The sequence below is a fragment of the Bolinopsis microptera genome, chromosome 13 (genome assembly GCF_026151205.1).
Source record: "Bolinopsis microptera isolate Bmic1 chromosome 13, MBARI_Bmic_1.0, whole genome shotgun sequence".
NCBI lineage: Eukaryota > Metazoa > Ctenophora > Tentaculata > Lobata > Bolinopsidae > Bolinopsis > Bolinopsis microptera.
This window is the reverse complement of record NC_087084.1, coordinates 8,815,696-8,840,361: the sequence shown is the minus strand read 5'-3', so window position 1 is coordinate 8,840,361 and position 24,666 is coordinate 8,815,696. Positions and strand designations below refer to the sequence as shown.

Here is a 24,666-nt window from a genome sequence, read left to right as displayed (position 1 = left end):
TAGACATTAGACCACAACATGACATTGCATTGCTGACAGAGAAGGAGAGAAAGAGAGAGAGAGAGAGAGCAGCAAATTTTATGTGACCGTTGCGTTGAGAAACTAAGCTCATCACATGGTTCTAGGCTTATAACCTACCAAGGGAGTTAAGTTTTAATCGTTTCCTATAGAACCACGTCATTCTATTCACTACATTCGGCCCATTAAGTGATCAGAACCGGCGTCGAGAATCTTGATCGCCTCTTCCAGGGATCCTCCAGTCATCACCGCCCCCCCCCCCCCCCCCCCCGATTTATTGAGGAAGAGACTGAAATTGTCTGAGTGCAGTTATGAAGACCGATTAAACCCGCCTGAACAAAGGAACACACAGTGCTGTTGGGAAATAAAGCAAACTGAGTTGAGTTACACAGAGTGGTATTGCTTTAACAAAGGATGGCAAGGATTACAAAATTTCTTGATGTACCTCACCTATATAAGGAATTGAGGAACTTCGGCAAAAGAAAGCGTTGTGGTGTATTAGTTTCTACATCAGATAGATACGAGACCACATGATGTGAAATGGCCACTGGGCCAGGGATAGGTTAAACTTTTAAAAATGGTATTGCTGACAAAGAAGGAGGGAGAGACATAAAGTGAGGAATCTAAGAATCTAATTCCTAGCCATATTAATTTCCATAGCCACGCCAACTAATTTTTGTAAAAAAAATTATTAAATTAACTTTAAAATAGTCGCTCTCGGTTGTTACGCACTGTAACGCTGCGCACTTTAATTCCATATTTATCCGAGAAGACGTTCGAATCGAGCGCAAATGCAAGATGTCTGCAGATTCCTAAAAGATTTTTGCGCTTCAAGCGCGTTACCAAATAATGCGTGTCATATTCCAAGGTATTCGTGTCAGATTCTTAATTATTCGTAAATCTTTAAATATACTACCAGTCTGGTAGTATGGTAGTAAAGTAGTACAGCTGTTGGTAGTAATTTAGGTATTACTTTTGGTAGTACTACCAAATGCGCGAACACGTCGTTTAGATTCTTGACGACCCTAAATCAATTAAGGGGCCATCTGCTTACGAATTCCGGCAATTGAAGGTGGGGGCCGGGGGGGGGGGGGGGAGGGAAGGGCCGGGGGTGGTTTTGGAATTTCGGACAGGGGAGGGGATAGTCTGATAATTTGCGATTTTCGCGGACGTCCTAATTAGATGGCCTCTAAACTGTCGAATTAGTATTGTTCGGTGAAGTTATGGATAAGAATGTACCAGATAGCTTTATATCATCATAATATCTTGAATAATTAATTTTAATTTAGATATCACGTGACTAACCATAATATCTAAATTGCCAAGGAGACACTGGGGGTCTATTCAAAACCATGTGGCAATTTCTACTGTGTCTCCAATATCCATCCTAACATTACACAGTACTAAAGCATTCGCTAAGACTCTACCCTAATGAGAATTCGTAGAAACATCCTGTCCAGGTTATAAGAAGAGGCACGCTTAAAGATAGGATTCATTTGCTCGCTCCAGTAATACAATCACCCTACGCGCGTGGGGTGGACTCCTGGGGTGGACTTTTATTCAGCGCGTATTTTGTAGCCTGTTCAACTTGACGTTTTGAATCGTTACTATCTCAATGTCACAGATACACAGAATGTGAGGTGATCATCTTAAAGAGAAACGTCTCAGCTTTCACCTGGTGTAAAGTTTATCTTTGTACTCAAAATATAGCTCGCTCAGTGTGCAATAGAAGTTGACAATACAATAACCACGCCCGCGACCGGTCGTCAGATACCGGAGTGTTGCACAAAATTAGGTCCCCAAATTAAAATTCTATGACACAGTTACCATGCAGAAATGTCTAGGGAAACATTTGGTGAAAGTTTCAACTCTCTACTATAAAAATAGCGATAGTTATTGAAGATAAACCGTGAGAAACTCCCTCTTGTCGAGATCGACGCTCTAGGAACCTCCCTTCTGTACCACGTGACAACGATTAGAGCGTCACGTGGCCGTCACGTGACACAAGTGCGCGCGTTCGCTCGAGCATTCTCGTGGGAACTGATTGCCTGATCGATCTCGTGGGAAATCCTGACTGCTACGGAAAGGGCTGACAACCACTGTTATTTTCGTTCCTCAATTTTCCAGTTCACTTGCTCAGTGCTGTCAGTTGTTTTTTGTTTGCCCTGCTAAATAAATTTCACTCCGTCATAATCCCCTACTCCCCTATCCAATGAACTGTTTCTGTTACAGCTGCCATTCTGTTGACTTGACCCTAACTTAGTCTTATCATTGTCACTTGATAACTTTATCCGTGTGCACTTTCTCGAAACTCACTTATCTTTGTCAAGACTCAGCTTATCTCAGATCTAAATGTTGCCTTAACAGACTTACTGGTCACTGCACTGGGCCCTCCTTTAAATGCAAATATCATATGAGCAGCCGATCGATTTATTGCTTGAACTGTGCATCCTTTTTTAAAAATACATAAGGTCAATTTTTCTATCGTGAAACTTAGTCACTGAAAGTGAAGACAACGCAATCTGGCTGTGCCGGTTCCCCTCTGCCTAGATCACGTAGAATATCCATAGTTAGCAATACTTTAATCGTTTAATGCAGCGATGCCGATATAGCCAGTTATTAATGCCACATTATAGATTTTAGCCTGTTCCAATCATCCTTATATCGAGTTAATGAAATTTAATGAAATTGCCTACCGTTCAAATCGCTCTCTGTTGTTAGCACCACACTGATTAACTACAATGTTCCAATTTTTTAGAATTATGTCCGACATAATTCTAATTTTTGCTGTTACAGCAGATAGTTATGGTGAAATGGCACGCAGGAATAAGTCATCCCTGTCCTCCAAAAAGCACATGAAAAGGTACTTGGTAAGCCATGTCTTTTCCAATATCAAATCCAATGTATCACAATCTGTGGACTTTTTACTCAAAAACTAGATTGATTAATTGATAATTCATTGCTGATTGTTCACGCGCCCTGTATGGAAGTATAAAAATGGTAATCCGCATACTCCAGGAAGAATTGAAGCAATCTCAAGAGAAAAGAAGGGAATCTGGATCCTTCGTCGGATCGTCACAGAGCTTAGAGGGGAGCTCTACGCTTCACTGGCCATGCAAAGCAGGGAGAGTGACGGAGGCGGAGGCACTGCTGGCTGCTGGAGCGGACATTAACAAGCTGGACAGAGCGCAGTTGAACCCTTTCATGGACGCGATCAACTCAGGTAAATCATTTGACCGCCTTAACAATATGGGTTTATCTAACATTGGTAATAGTAGCAAGAGGTTTTAGTCATGCGTTTGATTACAGCACAGTGTGAAACCCTGAAGCATACGTCGAGCTCTAAACTCTGTTTTGTCTGATAATCAATTATTTGAATATTGAAGGATTAAATTTGGTAACTTGATGATCACATAATTAACAGGACAGGTCGACTGTGCTAGATGGCTGCTGAGGCAAGACGGTTGAAAGCTCCAGCCCGAGATATGGTCGTTTTGTAGGGAGCTGGAGAGGGGGCTAGAGTCAGTGCTAACAGCTTAACAGAAGGTAAAATCCTGAACTTTTGTTCATTGATTCTTTGAATCAATGAACAGATTTAAAGAATCAATGAACAATCGTTCAGATGTAAAAATTATTTATTCACTATTTTGCATTACATTTAGTTACAGGACTGACATGCGACATCCGTCGTTGACCTTTGTCTTTATTTCAGCAAGGTACGGAGAGCGATCCATGGCTGTCCCGATAGACCCACTCAGACTCCTGCCGGAAGATACTCCTCCGGTTGATCCAGATGAGACAGTTCTAGCAGATGATCAGTTACAGACTGAAGAACATATCCCACAGATCAATGTGTCAACATCTGCAAATGAAGGTACTTCAATCTGCTCTTCTTGTATATGTCTTTGTGCCTGCGTCTGTGATTGTACTGAAGTGTACTCTGTGTGTTTGTGCCTGTGTTTGTCTTTGTATCGAGTGTGTGTCTCTGATTGTACTGCGTGTGTCTGTAATTGTAATGTAGTGTACTGAAGTGAACTATGTGTGTTTATGTGTGTGTGTCTGTGTGTGTATGTGTCTGTGTGTGTTTGTGGGTGTGTTTGTGGGTGTGTGTGTATGTCTGTGTGTAACTGTGTCTGTCTGTGTGTCCGTCTGTGTCTGTGTGTGGGGGGTGATGCAACGTCAATTAATGTCAGTATTCCATAAAAACCCCAAACTGACATTGACATTAATTGACATTAATTGACATTAATTGACATTAATTGACATTAATTGACATTAATTTGTCTTGAAATTTGAGATTATCATTATTCGATAAATATTCAAGATATTCACGTCTATGTAAGTTAGACCGGTTCAAAAAAACAAAATGTCCTTGAATAATTATGAGTATGTTCTTATCTGTTGATTCTTAGGTTCAAAGACCACCAAAAAAAATTTCAGCTCCCAACTCTTCCATCTTCGGTCCCCACCGGCCACGCCCATATTTTATTGGTTTCTTATACAGGTAAAATATCTAGAATCGGCTTTTTTAGTATGAAGGAGTAATGTTAGCTGTTTAAGATTCGTTATTCAAATATAAATGTCATGAAGGCATTTCGTTTAATGTGGGTTTTAAGTTCTGATGATGTTGAGAACCACGCCCTTGGATGGCCACGTCCATTTAAGAAAATTTAATTTCGGAAAACCGTATTATTTTAGTTTTATTATTTAATGATCTGAATTTTTTCACATTTCACATTTCCATATGTGATAGTAGTGAATAAATTGATGATATAAACGTTCTAAAGTGCTAAAAATATGGTAGAACTACATAATCTCTGGTCGAAAAATATCGTGTCAATTAATGTCAGTATTCCAAAATTTTGCAAAACTGACATTGACATTAATTGACATTAATTGACATTAATTGACATTAATTGACATTAATTGACGTTGCATCACCCCCTGTGTGTGTCTGTGTTTATGCTGTGTCTGTGTGTCTATGTCTGTATGTGTTTGTGGGTGTGTGTATCTGTCTGTCTGTCTGTCTGTCTGTGTGTGTGTCTGTCTGTGTGTGTGTGTGTGTGTGTGTGTGTGTGTGTGTGTGTGTGTGTGTGTGTGTGTGTGTGTGTGTGTGTGTGTGTGTGTGTGTGTGTGTGTGTGTTTGTGTGTGTTTGTGTGTGTGTTCTTTCATAGAAGTTGTTATTTCCAAGATATGAAGTTCGAAAAGCTAGCATTTAGTAATAGACGAATTTTGCAGCTGATATCAGAATCGAAATGATGATGGTACTACACGAGATGCTCATGGAAAAGGTATCAGTTTGCTTTCCTCCTCCCACGAGCAGTACAAAGTGTGGGTTCAACTTTAATCTGATAGAAGATATCGTATGCGGAACCCAAGCCCGGCTATGTCTGTACATAATAACGAAAGAAACCGGTAAGTTTTTAATCATGTAAATGTTCGGCCGAATGTTTGCTTTCATTTTAGACTAGTGACGAAAATCAACAATCGTTTGCCAGTTTGGTTAGTAAAATCGACAAAAAATAGTCCATTCCCCAAGGCCATGATATTCGAATTCTGCCCGTTGAAATCGGCCACTCTGATTTTTATCATTGAACTTTGCATTGATGACATGTTCATTCTCTACAGGTTATGCTGCGAGGGCGTTTAGCTCGATAGATGTTGAAAATGCCCACAGCATTATAAATCATTTGGACCGCCGCGGGGTCCAAAACTCCTCAATTGAAGAGCTTAGTAGACATGTCAGCAACCTACAGAGACTTCAAATTCTCAGGAAAACCTCTCTAGGACGGTAATACATTAACTTGTTCAGTTAATAAATTTAATAAGTAGATTTTGAGTGATGATTACTCAATACTGATATTGAGGTACCATAAAAAGGGTATATAAACTTATCACTTATGCTTATATGCTTATACTCAGACTCTTATACTATCAATGAATATCAAATCGCCTTCTCTAGTTATCAAACCCAACATAAATTAAATCTCTGCCTACAAGGACTATTCGATATTTACAACAGACCGAGTGAATGTCTCAATCTTTTCAGGAAGCTTTATACTCCGACATCCACAATTTACCACGCCCCTGAGATCGACAAAGGTCTTTCTGATAGATTGACTTCCAGCCAATTCGATCTATCGAAGCCGAGTGGGAAGAACAAAGAACTGAAACCCATGGTCGCAACGATGCTCCTCGCGGACAAGGGAGGGTTAGGGCCATCGGTGGTCACAAGACTGCAGAATATTTATTTTTTAAGCGTTGAGGTTGTCACGAAAGCGTACTGTAACGGGACTGTATCAGATTTGAGTGATTTGATTTTGTGATTCGCAGTTCACGTGATTTTATTGTGATCTTAGACTGTAAAAACTATAAAGGTTCAAGTTGAACTATCGTCGCCATGATTATGTATTTTGGAACTGTTCACGTTGAAATTGCTTCGTTAATCAGCAGTCTTCCTTGGTTACCTTCTACTGTGTAATGCAGCTACGATCAACGATACTTAGCTAGTACATTCATAGTAACTGCACTGAGAAGAGTAAAAAATTTGAGCTTTGACGGAATAACATCTCCTTGTTTTTAGATACGGTTACTATTCTAGTGAGGGGTTCATAGCTGACCATTAAGGTCTTACTCGCAATAATTTGTGCTCTGATATTGGCCGTACTGACTGCTGTTGAAAAAGCCACGCCATCAGATGCGCGTCGCAATAGTCCACCCCAGTAGACCCCACTACGTACAAAATTTGAAATTTTCCCAAAAACTTCTGATTAAAGGACCAGTTAACTGAAAAAAAAGTTATCCTCATATTTTGACAGATTGTGACAAATAGCAAACTAAGCAACGAGTCGAAATTCCTAAATCTCTAACTGCTCTCTAACACGTGTACATAGCGTTTGTATTATTTTGGCGATGACGTCATAAAGTCCCTTGCGCGCGCAGAAGAGCTCGTGAGACTGTATTTTACAGGTAGAAAATGGACATAATACAATGTTTTCCCCGAATAACTCGAAAAGTAAGTAATTTAGGGTACATGTTGCTTCATAAGTTGTATATAAACATGGCCATTCTGCACAATTTGCACACATTCAAAAACCTTTAGGGCCTTCATAGCCCAATTTACCAGGTACCCATAGTTTTGCATGATTTCTGGAACCGAAAATCAGTTTTTCGCCAATAACTGAAAAAGTAAGCACTTTAAGGCATATGTTTGTTCGTAAATCATATATTAATATGCTAATTGCGGTTCTTTTGCACCCTGTCTAAAGACTCTATCACGATCCTATCGAAAATAGGCTCAGCACCACGCCAAAAATGGTTTTTGGCGAATTTCTCAAAAAGTAAGGATTTTAGGCCATGTGTTGCTCAATAACTCCTATATAAACATGCATATCTGGCTTCGTTTAAGCCTATTTTGAAGTCTCTACGACCTTCAGAAGCAAGGGGTCGGTTACGTTATTGGGTCAATATGGGCGTGGCCCTCCTGGGTTTTCTCCACGGTCAAAAAAATGTCTCCAAACGAAAATCGTTTATTCATACCTTCGGGAAGGTCTGTGCAAAGTTTCGTGAGTATCTGAACATTTGCAGGTTCATTTCCATAAATGTCCATAAATGACTGGACTACACAACTTTAGAGTTAACTTTAGAGAAACTCATAAGCCATTTATCTCAAATTAAGCTGTTAGTGTCCATGATCAACCTGTGGCGACAATGTTTTACGTGAAATGTAAAAATCAGGAGTAATATAAAAAGTGTATTTTTAGATTTAAGTGCTAGCTCATAGTTTTAGAATTGTATAGATTAACGTTGGTCGTTTAGCCATCTAACAATCGATCGTGCCGTAATATATGGCCAAAGAATAATAGGGTCTTGGAACTTCTATAGTTGTTCAGTGGGTCGATTGACTGAACACGTTTGCACTTGGTATTTAAACTTACCAGTAGTTTATTTATGTTATGTACCTATGATAATGCAATTAGGATCACAACTAGGTAAGCCGTAAGTCTAATTCAAAACACACCGTACACTCCAATCAGTATTACTATTTGGTAGACCCGGTATTTTGGCGGGAATTCTGTTCCCATGGCACTGTTATGATAGAAGCTACTTCTACTAATGGTCCCAGAGGAACGGCCGTAAAGTAGCCAGACTTCTTGTCTCCTATACTGGCTGACACATGCCATGCGGATTAAAGTTAGAAATTTCGCTATGCTATAAATATAATTGCTCTCGGAATTGAACAAACTCCTACTTATCTAGATCCTTTCTAAATTCGTTAGAGTTTCATGGACTGGGGAAAAATAATCGGTACAGTCTCCCTGCTTGTGTAATTAAGCAATGAAAACAATCCAAAATTATCACATATGACATAAGTTGTAATAGCAGAAACTTTCTAACCGTACATTCACCCGCCACTGTTTAAGAACCTATATCACTGTTTAAAATCATGACGTGAGCACTGTACATCCAATCAGCTATTCCTTTAGTTAGGATGATAGCCAAAACTATAAGGATTTTGGAGAACTAGGGAAATAGTCGTAATTCTAAAATTTGAGTGAGTTACAGGTATTTTATTGACAACGATAAACATTTGCAACGTATATTACGCTATGCCAGCGCGCACTGAGGGACTTTATGACGTCACGAGGCCACAGCTTATTATTGCAATAACACGCGTTACACGTACGCTAGATAGTTGGTTCTTTCGGCGATACGATTCTTTACCGGTTTGTCACAGCTGATTTAAATCTTAGCCAAATTGGAGACTACAAATTTTTCAGTTAACTGGTCCTTTAAGCTAGTTTGTTTTCAATAACTTTTGCAATATTAACAGTAGACCCTTCAAATTTTCACCAAATGTTTCCCTAGACATTTCTGCATGGTAACTGTGTCATAGAATTTTAATTTGGGGACCTAATTTTGTGCAACACTCCGGTATCTGACGACCGGTCGCGGGCGTGGTTATTGTATTGTCAACTTCTATTGCACACTGAGCGAGCTATATTTTGTGTACAAAGATAAACTTTACACCAGGTGAAAGCTGAGACGTTTCTCTTTAAGATGATCACCTCACATTCTGTGTATCTGTGACATTGAGATAGTAACGATTCAAAACGTCAAGTTGAACAGGCTACAAAATACGCGCTGAATAAAAGTCCACCCCAGGAGTCCACCCCACGCGTGTAGGGTGACAATGATAACCACTCTTTGATTTCCGAAATATGATATTTCCCATCTTAATTATATATTTCTAGTTTACTTTAGTATTATTATCGAAGACAACAAGTGATCCTGCAGAAGCAAGCTTCTGATAAAATATAAGAGTCACAACCTAAATATCAACACTATGTCAAAATCAGAGAATCGACGTTAGCATCAATGTGTGCGAAATGTTTCGTGTCATTCAACTTGGCAGGTGAATGATGTGGGAAGAGAATCCTTGTGGACCATATGTTGCTTGAAAAATATATCCTTGTGTTTCAAATAAATCTAAGAATTTTCAGAAATTTGTATTTACTAAGTTGAAAATTTAAAATCCTTACCTAAGCAAGAAGGAGCTCCCTTTGTTGGGACAAGGTCCCCGCTCTGACAAGTTGCTTTATTCCCTCCCTTGTTGGACCGACCGTCAGCGCAGGTCAGCGTTACTTCCACTTCGTCTTCTACTGGTAGAACTGGTTCCGTCACCACGTTCTTCCATGTTGGGGCTAGATTCTCACATTTTGGAGATGCAACTGAAATGATTGATGAATAATAGCAATTATAAGATTACAAATTTAGACGAATTCGTGATAATGCTATAACTGTTAGACTCATTTTGATCATTTTGTATGGATATGCATTTTTTTGTAGAGTGACAGCCTACTGTTCTACGGGTAAGCCCCCCCCCCCCCCCCCCCCCCCCCCCCCCCCCCTAAAATTTCAGCCACCCCTAAAACGCCACTCTTGATTGATTGGATCCCATCTTCTTAGAAAGTATCTTACCTAATCATTTGTAACTCCTAAACATAAAAAAATATCATTCAGACCCTGCCACATCCTGAATTTGAATCTAAATGATGCCATAAGGGCATTTTTTTCACTTTGTACGAATTTTTTACTTTTGAAAAAAAGCGCACAATTTTATAACTCTGGAATTCATTAATATTAACTCAGTTTTGGTCTAGGATAGTGATATTTACATATTTTAGCAACTTTGTACATATGACTGGAGATATGGAAAGTTATACATTACTCAATATTACTACCCTCCCCTAAAATGTCACCTGGCCGCCCCCTAAAATGTCATTTTATCAGATTCTGGCTTTGAGACTACAAGCACCATAAAATGGAGGTACCAGCTTATTAAACATCATATTTAGCATCTAATGGTAATATTGGAAAGCTTTGGCAGCTCAAGGAATTAGTTTTATTTTATTAATTGCAATAAACATCCCCTAAAATGTCTAATTATCCCCCCTAAAATGTCATTTTAACCTGATCAAATTACTCAGGCTTTTCCTAAGATGCAATGCATACTCACATTTCGTTAATAGTTGATGTTAATAATTAACAAGTGCCAAAACAAGAGCTATTATCGCACACCATGCGAACAAAATACAAATTTGACATTTTAGGGGAGAAAAAAAATGACATTTTAGGGGGCATATCATAGGTTTACCATAAACTAGTAAGTACCAAAAACCGTAGTTTTTGAAAAAATTTTGCTAAAAGCAGTCAAATCTAGTCTATAGAGAAGGTCAGATCGATTACTGGGTTGGCTTAGTTAACTACAGGTCACTAAAATTGCCAAAATGCAGGATGATGTTAAAAATCCCAAAAAATGCAATTAAAACATGCAATTTGCACAAGGTTAAAATCACATTGAATCCATTTCTTTTGTGCCAATTGTTAGTTTATAACTAGATAATCTAACTACAGGTGTAAATTTTGTTGACTGAGTTACTGTTTTGCCGTAAGTTCTGGGTATTCAAAAAAAAGTCCCCAAAATATCGCAAAAAGTAAATTGACTAAATTCCACCATTTTTTTTTCAACAGAGAGAGAAATTCTGGTCGACACCTCTCAGAAATAGGTTATATTTGTCCCAGAAGTGGTTAAAATTAATATTTGAGCAACATTCTGAGTGCTACAAAACCTGTTTTAGCTGACGTTTTAGGGGTGGTGCACGTGACATTTTAGGGGGTGATTACGGTTTTGAGGTACTTTCTTTAGTGAGTGAATGTTTTCAAGTAGCTTAATGTTTTAATAAGACAAAACAAATAATACTAGTGACAAAAGATAAATCAGGCCTCCTGTACATTTTGTAATTATCACACATATAATAGAGTTGACATTTTAGGGGTGGTGTTTTAAAAGTGACTCCATTTCAACGTCAAAAAAATTGTACCTGATTTTATTTTCAAATTTTCAAATCTTCCTGGCAAGCTAGAAAAAGGTTTAAATATTATTCCTAGACACTTCAGAACCCTGTAAATTGAGCCCTAACTCGGCAATCTGGGCCCAAAAAACAGGTGACGTTTTAGGGGGGGGGGGGGGCTTACCCGTACAGCGATTGCTAAGTGTTAGTCAATGAATATCCCTATTGTGTGAAGGTAATGGAAAAATTTCATAGACACTGCACTTTAAACTTTTAAAGTTGAAGTGATTTCATATTGAGCAACTTCCTTTACCTTCAAGTGTTCCTATTATGGCAATCTCGTATACGTGCAACAATTTATTTGAAATGCGTTGCAACTTGACCCTGTTGCCATACTTGCAGTCAGACACGGAAGGGAGATTATCAGAAGAATCTCCCTCGGTGTAAACTGTGAGAGTGAAGGCACACCACGCCTGGCTACCTTCACAGGAAGTACAATCAGTATCAGAGCAAGTCCAGGTGACAGAAGGTGCAGCATTCCTGTCCAACCATACAACCTGTTTCAAACAATACACCTGGGCTAGTGTAACCTTTAACCATAATGCATTGTCAGTATCAGATCGAGTGTACGAAAAGGTTTTGAAATTCAGGTCTATAGAATTAGCAGCACCGCGATTGTCGTAGGTGCCAGAGTGATCAGCACTAACTGGGACTATCTCACCAGTCAGTCTTTCTCTAGGAACCACTGAAACATGACAATTATTGTTGCAGTTATTAAATGCATGTCAATGAATCATGACTAAGCCAACCTTCACTTGAAGGAAACTTTTTTAAAGATCAATGATAGGAATATAGGATAAATAAGTTCAACAAGCAATATTTACCGGTGAGCGATGTACAGATGAATTGTAGATACATCGAAAGGAACGTTAACAAACTTAACATACTCTAAGAAAAAATAATTATGTTATTCTGCCGTTTCATTTTGAGTTTTCACCAAATTCCTATTCAGTCTTTTTGTCACTACTATAGGACATGAATTAAGGAAAAACTCGCAGAGAGTCATCCGAACCCAAATCATTGATTTCTAAAAGAAGAATCTAGAATATCGATAGATTGGAAAGTTCAAAGTATGTATTTTTGTACAACAAGATATAGATGTCAGCTTCAAGTTTACAACTTGTTTTGGGACATCCATACTATACTGGGGTATGCTGTAGGATCGCACGGCAATCAGAAAATAAATAAAGAACTTCAAAATGTCATCACCTAGAAAAGCCAGTTTTTGTCAAAGTAACAGCTCCAAGTTGGCGTTTTCAATACAGCAACGCGAGTAATCTCGCTGCTAGGGTAGGCGGGGCTATGGGCTATGGCATAATTATGCTAATTCCATGGGGCTCTAAAAAGATGAGAAACGTTAAGAGGGCAGTCTGGAATATTCCTTGCCTTCAAACCTTTTGTTTCACACATTTCCTGGCCTTACGATTCCTTGGATTAGTCTAAAACCCAAGGTAATTTGAACAATTTGGTGCCTCGTATACTGTTCTTGTAACCACGCTGAAGATTTAAAGCTCATTTTAGTGGATCTCTCTGGCGGCCTGGTGGATTTAATCGATCGCATTTACCTTGTTTAAAACTATCGTATCAGGACTGGATGGTATCGAGGGTAGAGCAGGACCCGTTTTACATCTTTTCATGGTTATGCTGATTTAAACGTTGGAGATCCAGATTCCAGAGGACCAGAGTCGAGAAAATTCTTCTGCGAGACTAAGGATAGAAAATCAGGTTCTTCAGAAAATGTGTGATAAAAGCTTTTAGAGAGTACCTTAAGAACGACAAATTTAGTATACCATAAATTTAGTCAAAATTTTGACTAAAATTGTTGTAAACCAAATTTCATGAGACTAAATTTTTCTGTGACTAATTTTAAAGCAGACCAAAATTTCAGTAGAGAAAATATGACATGAATATTATTAAGCTAAAATTGTTTATAATTAATATAATATGACATCACCGTTCTTCTGCACAAAACCGTACCAAAGACCAAAGTCCTATTGCACTTAAAGGGTTAGAGCTCCTCTTGGACATAACATTTTTAATCGATCCATCCCAATGCATGCTCTGTTGAAACGGCTGAAGGATCATATCGAAATAAACTACGTTGTACCGACAAAAATGGTAAAGTCGAAAAAGGGTGAAAAAGAAACTGAACAGTGTACTGAAGAACTTAGTGATATGGAGCCACAAACTCCGGATCTGATGTGATTGAAATTCCTGAGTAATGCATTGCAGCTTAATCTGTAATGCTCAGACGGGGTAGACCAAACTTGTCGTTGTGTGTGACTAAAATGTGACTAAAATTTGCGAAATTTGTGAATTGTGACTAAAATTATGGTAACAAAAATTATGGTAACCAAATTTATTGTGAACCAAACTTATTGGCCCTAAGGTATGTTCCAATGCAGGCAGTAGGTCTAAACTCTAAAACGGGAGAAACGGAGAGTATCATGATATTGTCTCTAGACTCTAGTGCCGAGTGTGTTTACAATCAGTGTGAGCGTTTTATTGGTTATTTGAGATCTGAAAGTGTTTCTGAAGTGTGTGAAACTATTATTATTGCCTTCGCATGCTGCATACATACTGTGGGGTCTTACCATGATCTCGTCTCTAAGAGAGCAAAACAACACTGTACAGAGCAGAGAAACGGAAGAGCGATGGGACGGCAAGAGTAAAATTATCATATTCTTATTTTACTATTCTTGACCTATGCTGTTGCTATCTGATCCACGATCTTTAAAAATTTGCTTACGTTTGATTGATCGAAGGCCTTTCACTTCCACTGCCAATTCCAGCCTTTTTTTTCTTCCATTTTATGGCCTTGTAACACCAGGCTCTTTCAATAAATGATACTTGAAACTACAGAGGTTTGTAGTAAACTGTGTTATTAATTCTAGTCATAATATGATGTCCCATGTCTTCTGTAAGGCCTACGATAACATGTATTGCAGATAGAAAGTCAGTTCACCCATGTCTGATGTCAATGCGGAAAAAAAGCATTAGATCAATTTCTCCACGGTGACATCTTCACAATTCAACATTTAAAGACGAAATTACTACAGGTTGCGCAACTTAAAGAATGGTGGTTCATGGCAGACGGTGGAATCGCTAATTACTATTACGGTAGACTATTAAAGATGGTTGCTTGTAAGGAAATCATAATTAAATGTATGTATGATGTACGCTGTACATACTAAGAGTCGTTTGTCTTCCTACATGCGCTGCGAAAGTAAAAATAGAGTGTCGGGTTTTCAGTAATATTTGGTTAGCATTAGATAACACCTTAGCTTACATGATACGTTTTTCATTGCTAAAACAAGTCACAATAATGAAAATCTTGCTAATGTCTAATAAAAGCTTAACTCCCATTTTTATCGCCAAGTTTTGGGAAGTTTTCTTTTTTTAATTGTAAGTAAACTAAAGAATGTTTAAAATTTCTCCCGAAGGTCTGTGTGCTCAGCGGTCACTCTTATAGTCTTATCTTACATCATGATCCAAAATAGCTTGAAGTCTTGACATGATCTGTCATAGCTCAAGCTTTTAAAGTTTAAGAGCTTTTGAGCCATCAAAAGTGAGACGTAACCTACTGAATGACACCCCTGTCATATCTAATTTGATGTCTTTAAAATTAGATATATTTTCGTTTTTTTGGCATAATGAGTCATCAGTCATGAAACTATTTGGTGTTAATGATAGCCAATTAGCAGTAATTGCTAAGCAATTATGGAGTATTGTTTGGATAAGTTTTATTCAATTCATGACTAATTGGTGTATGTGAAAACTGGAAAGATGTGCTGTACTCTAAAATGTACGTGATTTCCAATAGTAATATGATACGAATACCGAGATGTTCCTTTAAATACACAACATAGTGGTTATGTTGAAATAGAGTAGCAGTACTGCATGTAAATAGTGCATATATTGTTATTTATTCCATTTTCTTAAATTGTCATAACCAACCCGTACCCTTCATGCAACCATCAAGTAACTCTAGATTAGTTACTCACAGTAACTCATAGATACTAAACTTATTGTTTACTAAACTCATAGCTACTAAACCTTCTCCAGATGGAAGCAATGCCAAACTCAATGGTCGAGGTAAACGCACGTGTCAACGATGCTAGGACACTAAGTGGTTTGGCTCTGGTGGTACTCTCCGATGACTTTGGTTAGTAATAATTAGACAAAATTCCACATTAATGAGATATTTCAAATAAATGAGATATTTGTAAGAGTATGCTGTAAGAGCCAATAAGATTCTGATTAAATAAGAATCATTTTACGTTAAAATTCTGATTTAATTTGACAACTGCTTCTAACCTCCTGACCACTATCAAACGTCGTGATCGCTTTGTAGAGTAATTTCCCCTTATTTGGGTGCATTCTTGCAACACCACTATAAGGACACGTTTTTTTTAAGTGTGGTGAGTTGCTGATTTCACCTTTTTCAAAGTATAGTGCACAAAATGAGGAAAAAGTCGCAATGCTTTTTAAAGTGCAACCATAAATTTGTACATAGGATGAAGTGAAAATATTCAGCAGTTGTGATTTGAAAAAACGAAGTGTCAGGCTCAAGCAGAATATGACTTATGAGCAATTAAACTGAGTGCCAAAAATCAGCAAACCATTTTAACCTCCAATTGACTAATTCCATTGATTTCGCCATATTTTGCTCAATATTGTTCACATTACACTAGTAAATTGGAGTGAGTAACTGTTTTCAGCATTTTAGTCATTATTAGCAATTCCAGTAAGTGACAGAATTGAGCAAAAAGTCATTTTTATATCTAAATACGACTGCTCTATTGATGGTTCTTGTCAAAATATTAAAAAGATCAAGGTGTGACTGTGTTTTTTTCTGGATAAGATAATGTTTGGTTGTGTATTTAAACTAATTCCTACATGTCTATGTGCCAGCCATCAGCAAAAAGTCACACATGTATCAGCTTGAAATTTATTTTTTCTAATTGATGAAATAAGTATCGAAATTTCAGTTCTCTTATTCAGTCACCTTATTGACTTTTAGATTGAAGGTGCCATTAATCAGTTAAAAGAAAGCTTGAACTCTGTACTGCTTACACTCAATTATGTCCCGAGTGCCCAAATTCAGCATATATCAGTCATATAGATAAATGATGTAAAAAGACAAAATTTGTCTATTTCTTGATCCATGGGTGTACTAGTGTTAGTTTAAGCATCTATTTCGAAAAGTAATGTGTTCATAAAGGGGTCAAAAACAGATAATACAATTAGAGTGCCACTAATCAGCTGTAGTGACTGCTGCAGCCAACGTGGGAATTACCAATTATTGTAAGTCAATATCAGCATTATCAATCATCTCAAACCACCGAATATTTTATGGTGCAGATACAAATCTTAGTTTAGTTATATCCTGAAAATTTAAACAGCATATGTGTCCTGGAAATCAGTAAAAAGTGACTTATTTGACAGAAATAGTCATTCTTACTGCTAAATGGCACTCTTTTTAGTTCATAATATTGTTTGAGGGAGCGGTGTGCCTTTATTGTTTAATATGGCACAATTTTGTTGCACTGTGTGCCATTATTCAGCTTTAAATGACTTCTTTTTCTAGGCGTATACCAATGGTAAATCACATAAATCGTTTGCTTTGTAAGCAGTGTTGTGATAACCTGCTATAACTAACTTAAAACTGGCACAATGAACTTCAAACATCAATAGTATGTACCAAATTTCCATGATGAACATGATATTGCTGTCAGAAATCTACTTTATCGTACCAATAATCAGCAAAAAGTCATTTCTATAAAGATTTTAAGCTATAAATATTATTCATAAAATGACTTTTTGCTGAATTAGAACACACAATATCGTTAGATTTTGTAAAAAACCATCTTGATGAACCTGCTTATGCTGTCAGACATCAATTGTATAGTGCTAATATTCAGCAAAGAGTCATTTCTTTTGAATTTTTAATCGTGATGAATTTGACCTAAAAATGACTTTTTACTGAAAACTGACACACTCTTAATTTGATTTTCGAACAGAATACTGTTGAGCAGACTTAATCTCGACAGTATGATTGAAAAACGTTCTAATTTGTTGCTGTCTAGCTACTGCAATGAAAAAAAAATCAATTGTAATTTTGCGAGTGAATTTTTACTGAATACAGGCACACATTAGGTTTTTCCTAGGTTACATTATTTCAGATCAACGTTTCTTGAAAGTTGTTACAGTTCATTCACAAGCTGATCGAAAGTATGGGCCTTGTACAACCCCTTCAACCAAACTATAAATTTTACCAAACAAATGACTTTTTGCTTATTTTTAGCACAGTTCAAGTATTCCTACCAAAATCCAAATATTCTTTGAATAATTCTGAGACATAATCTGAATTTTGAACAGAAAAGTCGCAAAATTCAGTTTTTTATGGGCGTTTCAAACATTATAGTCCAAAATGCTGAAAACTGGCACTGCCTTTGTATTATATTATGACATATTAACTAACTAATATATTTTCCTTACAGGAGCAGTTAAGATTGAAGGCATTTCTGTGCAACACTTTCTAGTTACTAGTCATTTCACTTTCACTGTCAAAAGTGTCATGGCACTCAAAGTCATTTTCACCACACTTAAAAAAAACGTGTCCATAACTACTCCTAGCCTGCAAAACACCTAATATTTACTACCCCTCAGATTTAAAGATCTATAATGAAGCTGTCTCGTTTGCTGCAAGATACGATATGTTCGAGAATAAGACAGCTGCTGCTTAACCTCATGCTAATTACCTGGTTACATATCGTCTCAGATTATTGAAGTGAGGGGTTGCTTTTTATATTTTTAATGGCCTTATTGAATCAGAAGTTCTGGTTTCTTCAGCTCTTTTTAAATTATTTTAATACATATTTTACATTATTGAATTGTATGTTGTCAACGTATTTATTTGTAATATCGACTATTTATATCCGCGTGTAATTTGTCTGATGTGATCTGTAATTAGATAATTACGATGGGATGACTCCTGATCTTCTGTGGTCACATTTGGCCGGTCACGTGATAGCAGGTTGGTTTAGTCTGTCAAATCTGGAATCCGCGGTAATTCTGGATCTGAAGGTATGCGCGCAACACGTACTCAATTTCCACGCGATTGAACTAATCCGAGAGGTGTACGTATATGGTACTTTTCATTGTCTTTCATTGTTCAAGACAACATGCTTAAAGTCCTGTCCATTTCCGGGTAGTATATAAGATTAAATATCCCTTCTGGGCCCATAATTCAGTTAACTAGTGATATGCCACTACCTTTAAGTTAACCATGAAATTGACTTTAGTATCCATTATTTGCAATGGGGCTAAATTACCCGGGGAAATTGTCTGTAAAAATATATTTCCTGTGATGTGCGTAATATATAAAGCTATATAATCGCTCGAATTAAAGTCCTGTATGTAAATTAAACTGTTAGTACATTCAGGGATTTTTACATGTTACGTAAGCCGATTCTGAAACTGACAAGGCATAGTATTGTAATTCCTGCTGAACAGAGATTAAACGGAGCCGAGAACTTGATGACGTAATGTGAATGATCGCTTCTATGTTCTGTAGGGGAGGGAACGTACTCACAAGAGTTAGCATAAGTATCTGTCTGTATATTTGTCGATCCCTTTTTTAAGAATGTTTAATTGAATCTACCTGATCAGTAAAGTGTAAGCCTGGTCTTTTACTAATTATTTACACAAATTCCTGTCCTGGATGTTATGACTTATGCTAAGTTTAATATGGAACTGACTTAGACACCACGTTTTACGTCTTCACGTTTTACATCTTTCATTTCAGGAGCTAGTGAGAGGGTAATAACCCGAATACAGACACAAATTAAAACACGACATTATTAGGAGAGGGAAAAGTAACGTAAGCTACAGTATACAAGGTCGCGGAAATTAAAAGCGGGACAGTAAAGTACAACAATCGGATCTACTAACAATCGTCAATCATGAATCGTCTATAAATAAATACAACACAGCATCAGTTTATTATAAAATCGAAATGACAATCTCACAATCCTAGGCGCAGGGTCGTAAAATTCAACTATTCTTTGGAGATACACTGTACAGATGTGAAGGGTCAGGACCAGGATGTGGAAAATTGTGTTCGTCTTCTTGCCGACTATTTCGTTGACTTCACCAAATATGCGATCAGATCTGAAAGAGTGGAGGTTATATTTTAAGAACAGAGAAGTTGAATCCAATCCAAAGCCCGCCACATGCATACGAATAACCGACGCGCGCATCTAGCTAGCTGCGCTCGCTCGACCCGAGCGCACAAAGATTCAGCCTTAACATCACCGCGCGTTACGTACAGTAGCTTCCTAATTTTATTTTTTCGCGAATGTTCTAGAATCTAGATACGGATAGAGTCACATACTTCTTTTGCTGTACGGTGGCATAGCCAGAGTCGTACGATATCAGAATGCACTCCTTGTTGAATAATTAAGCGACTGTTTTTGACACTCTTAGTGCCGTATTCACTACCAACAAATTATCAGTGTCCAAACCGTCTATTTGTGGATACAGGAAATGTCCAATTGACATGTATAAATAACTTCTAATATATAGTTAAGGTACGATAATGAAGCAGCGCACATAACATACAATTAGCATGTTACATTTTCATAACGGATGAGCGCACCGAAGCAGGCCAACAATTAAAGTTATCGCGCGATAATTTTAAAGACCATTCTAGAAATTCTCTTTATCAACTCTTTGCTTACCGTTTCGGTCCTTCTTCTTCTTGAGTCCAGCGAACACCATCTTCGTTCCTGAAAATAATACAATTAGATTATAATGCTCATGTCCAGTTATTATACATGCATTCATCAGTTAATCTCTAAAGTATACCATCAACAGTCAGCATCCCGACCAGATCAAATATCCTCTATACAAAACAAATCAGCAGATAGCATCTCTCAGTAATTAAGTAATTATATACGTGTAACAAGAACTACCACTAGAATCGTAACACAACCCCGTGGTACGTGTCAGTAGAACTGCCACTACAAACTCAATCTCCTCTCCCATGACTGGGCAGATAATCACATTTACTTTATAACCGGTTGCCAAGAAATGAGAAATTCAGCATGGCGGCCAGGCGCCAGCTGGCGAAACTTCTGGAATATTCTAGAATGTTGGACCTAGATAACTTGGAGAGGTGATTTATTCTGATTAGATTATGGAATTCTTGGAATCCAGGGAGCTCTTATCAGAAAAATTATGGTTCATGGTATAAACATACCCAGTTTGTTTCTGTACAGCGAATTACACACAACACTTATTAAGTAGACACTAGACATACATTATTACATTATTCAATAATCATCCAATAAGGATATTTCCTAAAATAGCTGTAATTACATATTAGACAGTTCACTATACCTATTTACTATTTAGGTCCGTCATTATGCAATTTGTACAGTTTAATGTCCACTGTAATTCAGTATTACAAGTCAACGCCCATGTCCATACACACACGTACACTGTACACACTGATGTAGTTATACACCGTACAATGTACATTGTACAATGTACATGTATTCGATGTTTGGAGTGTGGACAGCTATGGTACATCTATTTCCTGTACATGTATCTTTATTATGAAGTGTATTGACGTATAAAGATTTCTTCATAATCAAACGTTGAGTACGCAAAACCCTTCCGTGCTCAACCATTATTTCACATTATCTCAATATCTAATGTTTGGACAGACAATGCTCCACAAGTTATATCATTTAAGTAATGTAACATATTTTAGTGTATATGTATAGATAGCATGTATTTCCTGACACACCCAATTCCATAACGTACAATGATTGTAAATTAACTACAGTAGTAGTAACGCTGTTGTCAGCTGTGTAAGCTATGTCCGTAATTCTAGAACATTCTAATTGGAACATTCTAATTGGAACATTCTATATGGAAACTTCTAGAACAGTACAGAATAGTCCAGTTTTAAGTGATGAGCTTATTGTTCAATAATCAATTACATCATAGCGTTTAACAATTACGTATTATATTGGGCCCAGCCCGCACCAACCATCTCGTAAAACACGAATAAATTCGTAAAACACTTATTATAATTATTATTATTAATTTGTCGTGTAATTGGACAATCACTAGCACAGGTTTACACAAATTTTGTAATGCAAGAACAAGCCAATGAGTTTTTCTAATGTATAAGCTTGTTATTTAGCATGTTGAAATAAAGACTGATTGATAGTGAGTTTCAGTTATATAACAAGTATCTCAAATTGTAGAACACCTCTTGTCAAGCAGAGTGACACTGTACTGTATTTTCAAGAGTGCCAAATGAAGCCTTGCAAATACACATAATTATTTACAATACACTGTTCTTATTAACGCATTATTACAAGCCGAATTTGAATGTACTCAACGAGAAATGTGACTGATGTTTAACAATTATGAGTTTACGTGTAACTTATTTCTTTCGACAAGAAATCAACGGAATAATATGAAATATTGCTTCTAATATTGAAATTTTTCTACCAACTGAAAAACAAGAACTTTGTGATTGGAGATTTGTTCGGTTCCGAGCTATTGCCAGGGCCTCTGTCTTATTTTCATAAGGTCATAAGGCCCGGCATGGTTTTTCATGTATGAAACAATACAGTAACTTTGAATCTTTCTAAATATTTTGGTTTAACAACCAATTATTAGTTCGAACAATCTTCGTGTCTTGGATTTTATCCAGATGTGTGCTTAATGCTTATCAGTCTAAAAGCAAATCGAAAGTTTCGCTGAAACTCGTAGGTTGAATTGGAGATGTAAAGCCAAATTGACAACTTTTTTGACCAGTCGTTCGATCGGTAAGCACACACCCGAGTTAGAGCAATAAGTTTAACATTAAACATTATCTTTCACCGTCGATTATCTTACTGACTTTTGCAGGAATATCTTTTAACAAACGTTAACTTGTTGCATTCGGTCGCAGTTCATGATCATTCCAGTTAGAAATACATACATGCAGAACAGTTAAAACACTATTCAAACTCTGGCCAGATATTCAATGGAGCAAACTTTAAAATGTGCTTGTCTACTATTTTCTAGAATGAGCTAGAGCTATTTTATAATACTCGATTAACGTTTGAGTCAGTGTTACAGTGAAATAAAGTATAGCTGAGAGGCCAGACAAGTATTTATCCCTGAAACATTCGGGCTCTCGAACATTCTGACAAATTCCACATTCTCTGCTTTTAAATTGAGATTCAGGCATATTGTCAATTGATATTTAATCCATTAATAGTAGGTTACCCACTAAGTGGGTAGCACTTAGCCACGAAATATACAAATTGTAACAGAGGATGATATTTTAATAGTACCATGATTCATTGTTTAATCACACAATACTATCATCTGCATTATATCGTATTAGGGTTTAAGGCTAGCTCTGTCATGGTCAACATCATTAATCACGATTGAATTAGCAATCGACCCTAAATATTTTCCAACACGCAAAGGTAAGTTCGTCACGGTAAAAAACAACCCAAATATCAAATTATAAATTTACAGCAAAGTATTAGATCTATGAAAAGTTGATTAAACGTACCTGGGATGTACTTCTTAGGGTTGGTCAAGTACTCGTCCAATGTAGTTGGAGTCCACGTGATACCTGAATAGTGTTAGGTTATTAACGAGAAAATGGTTAAACTCAGTGAAGCAACTGACAAAGACTAAACGACCGTTTTTGGAGGTGAACCGTACAATAACTTTGGAAGGTGTAAGTCTTGAAAGATATGAAGTTAGTTTAGAAAGGGAAAGTTCAAGCTACACTATTGGCCTGGTGATCAATACCCAAACTGAACTGATAACTGATATTCTACAAAGCCATGACACTATATAACAGTGATCACCTTTAAGGGGGCCGAGGGGATCTTTATCAAAATTACCTCGAAATCGACTTTCTAATTGTTTCTGATAAAGGGGAGTGATATCTATCAGCTGCTTTTGGTCCCATGGAAAAATATCGTTCATTTTGATGAAGACCCCCGGCCCCCTTAAGTTATGTGCTCAAGGTGTATAAGAACATTGCATGAGAGTTGAGACAGTCTTACATTCATATGCAATATGCACACATAAATCGTAATAGTGTATTATCAGTGTTCGTTTTCCCGATTCCGCCCAAAAGTCACGCGATCTAACACAATCATGGTGACGTTAACTGCTAAATAAGGAAGCAGCTGTAGTGGCCAGAAAAAGGTAAGGCGTGAGTGTCAGGACAAAAGTATGCACACAACATATGTAAGATGTTTATCCATCTAAATTCTAAAGTCGTGACAAGAATATGTTCACACCAACAAGCTTACATGACGAGCAGTGAATGTTCAGTGTATGTAACGGTTAATATGTCAACTGACGTAAGTCCACTTTTGAAAGAAAAACCGGACGAATTGTGCAGACTGTAGCTCCAACTCCAGCTCCAATCTACACGTGATAGAAAACACAATACGTCTATTTATTTGAGAGGCTTTCACAATTTCACATTAAGTGCCTTAGACAAGCATGTTATCGTGAGCCACCCGGAATAAGCCTACATGATGGAAATTGTTGAAACATTCTTGCAACTTAAATGCACTTGAATTCATGAAGGTCGAGGAGATTCGGTCAAAAAGAAACGACTGATGGCTCCAGCAAATGTCTAGAACAAGAAACTATGATTATTAAAAGTGAGAATAGATCAATCATCGTCAGAAGATGGTAGCACATCACCAAATGTTCAGTCTTCAACTTTAACTGGTCCGCTGGTGAGATACAATGGCTTAAAAAAGTGTTTATAAGTAACTAAATATTATAGGCAGAATCAATCACAAACCTTTCTTCTTGTTGGCCTCCGTGTAAGAGAATCCTGCCATTTGACCGGTTTTGCGTCCGATAAGACCGTTCAGGTTGGGCCCTGTCTTGTGCTTACCACCAGCTGCTACAGTATGGCACTGGTCACATCGCTGCTTGAAGATCTTTGCACCATTTTTGGCGGACATTTTGACAGACAAAAGATTGATAAAAACTTTATAAGGTCTTACAAAATGAAGAAAGCAGGTTGAGAAAGGTGGATGAAGTGTTAGCAACGAGCCTAGGTAATCGTTGAACTAAAAAGCTTGCGGAGTAATTCTTTCATTGCGCGCCGCACCGCTATTTTACTATCATCTAAATCGGTCTGATTTTCGTTGGATATTCCTAACATGATGAGAA

At 37.3% G+C, this 24,666-nt stretch overlaps 2 protein-coding genes and 2 long non-coding RNA genes across 5 annotated transcripts in view; 3 read left to right on the top strand and 1 right to left on the bottom strand.

Moving 5' to 3' along the window:
• The window catches only part of LOC134824973 (uncharacterized), a 30,307-nt gene extending 11,936 nt beyond the window's left edge, over window positions 1-18,371 (top strand). Inside the window, exons 3-4 of the mRNA XM_063837014.1 lie at window positions 15,499-15,598; window positions 18,106-18,371. Of these exons, the coding sequence (XP_063693084.1) occupies window positions 15,499-15,598; window positions 18,106-18,182 (177 nt within the window). The 3' untranslated portion in view covers window positions 18,183-18,371. The remainder of the gene's footprint in view (window positions 1-15,498; window positions 15,599-18,105) is intronic.
• LOC134824976 (uncharacterized) lies at window positions 2,813-4,153 on the top strand. 2 transcript variants are annotated; one of them, XR_010161474.1, is made up of 4 exons: window positions 2,813-2,881; window positions 3,037-3,241; window positions 3,443-3,564; window positions 3,731-4,153. It is a non-coding gene; the product is annotated as an uncharacterized LOC134824976 (long non-coding RNA). The 2 variants fall into 2 exon arrangements; XR_010161473.1 differs by lacking the exon at window positions 2,813-2,881 and having other exon boundaries at window positions 2,945-3,241.
• Window positions 4,220-6,756, top strand: LOC134824975 (uncharacterized). Its single transcript, XR_010161472.1, has 3 exons — window positions 4,220-5,434; window positions 5,648-5,810; window positions 6,069-6,756. It is a non-coding gene; the product is annotated as an uncharacterized LOC134824975 (long non-coding RNA).
• A 924-nt stretch (window positions 18,372-19,295) lies between the features above and the next one.
• Window positions 19,296-24,551, bottom strand: LOC134824974 (cytochrome c-like). The gene is made up of 4 exons (XM_063837015.1): window positions 24,290-24,551; window positions 23,027-23,089; window positions 20,178-20,225; window positions 19,296-19,608 (listed from the first exon to the last, which is right to left on the bottom strand). Exons 1-4 carry the CDS (start codon window positions 24,453-24,455, stop codon window positions 19,574-19,576), a joined length of 312 nt encoding a protein of 103 aa, XP_063693085.1. The 5' UTR covers window positions 24,456-24,551; the 3' UTR covers window positions 19,296-19,573.
• Window positions 24,552-24,666: the final 115 nt, after the last annotated feature.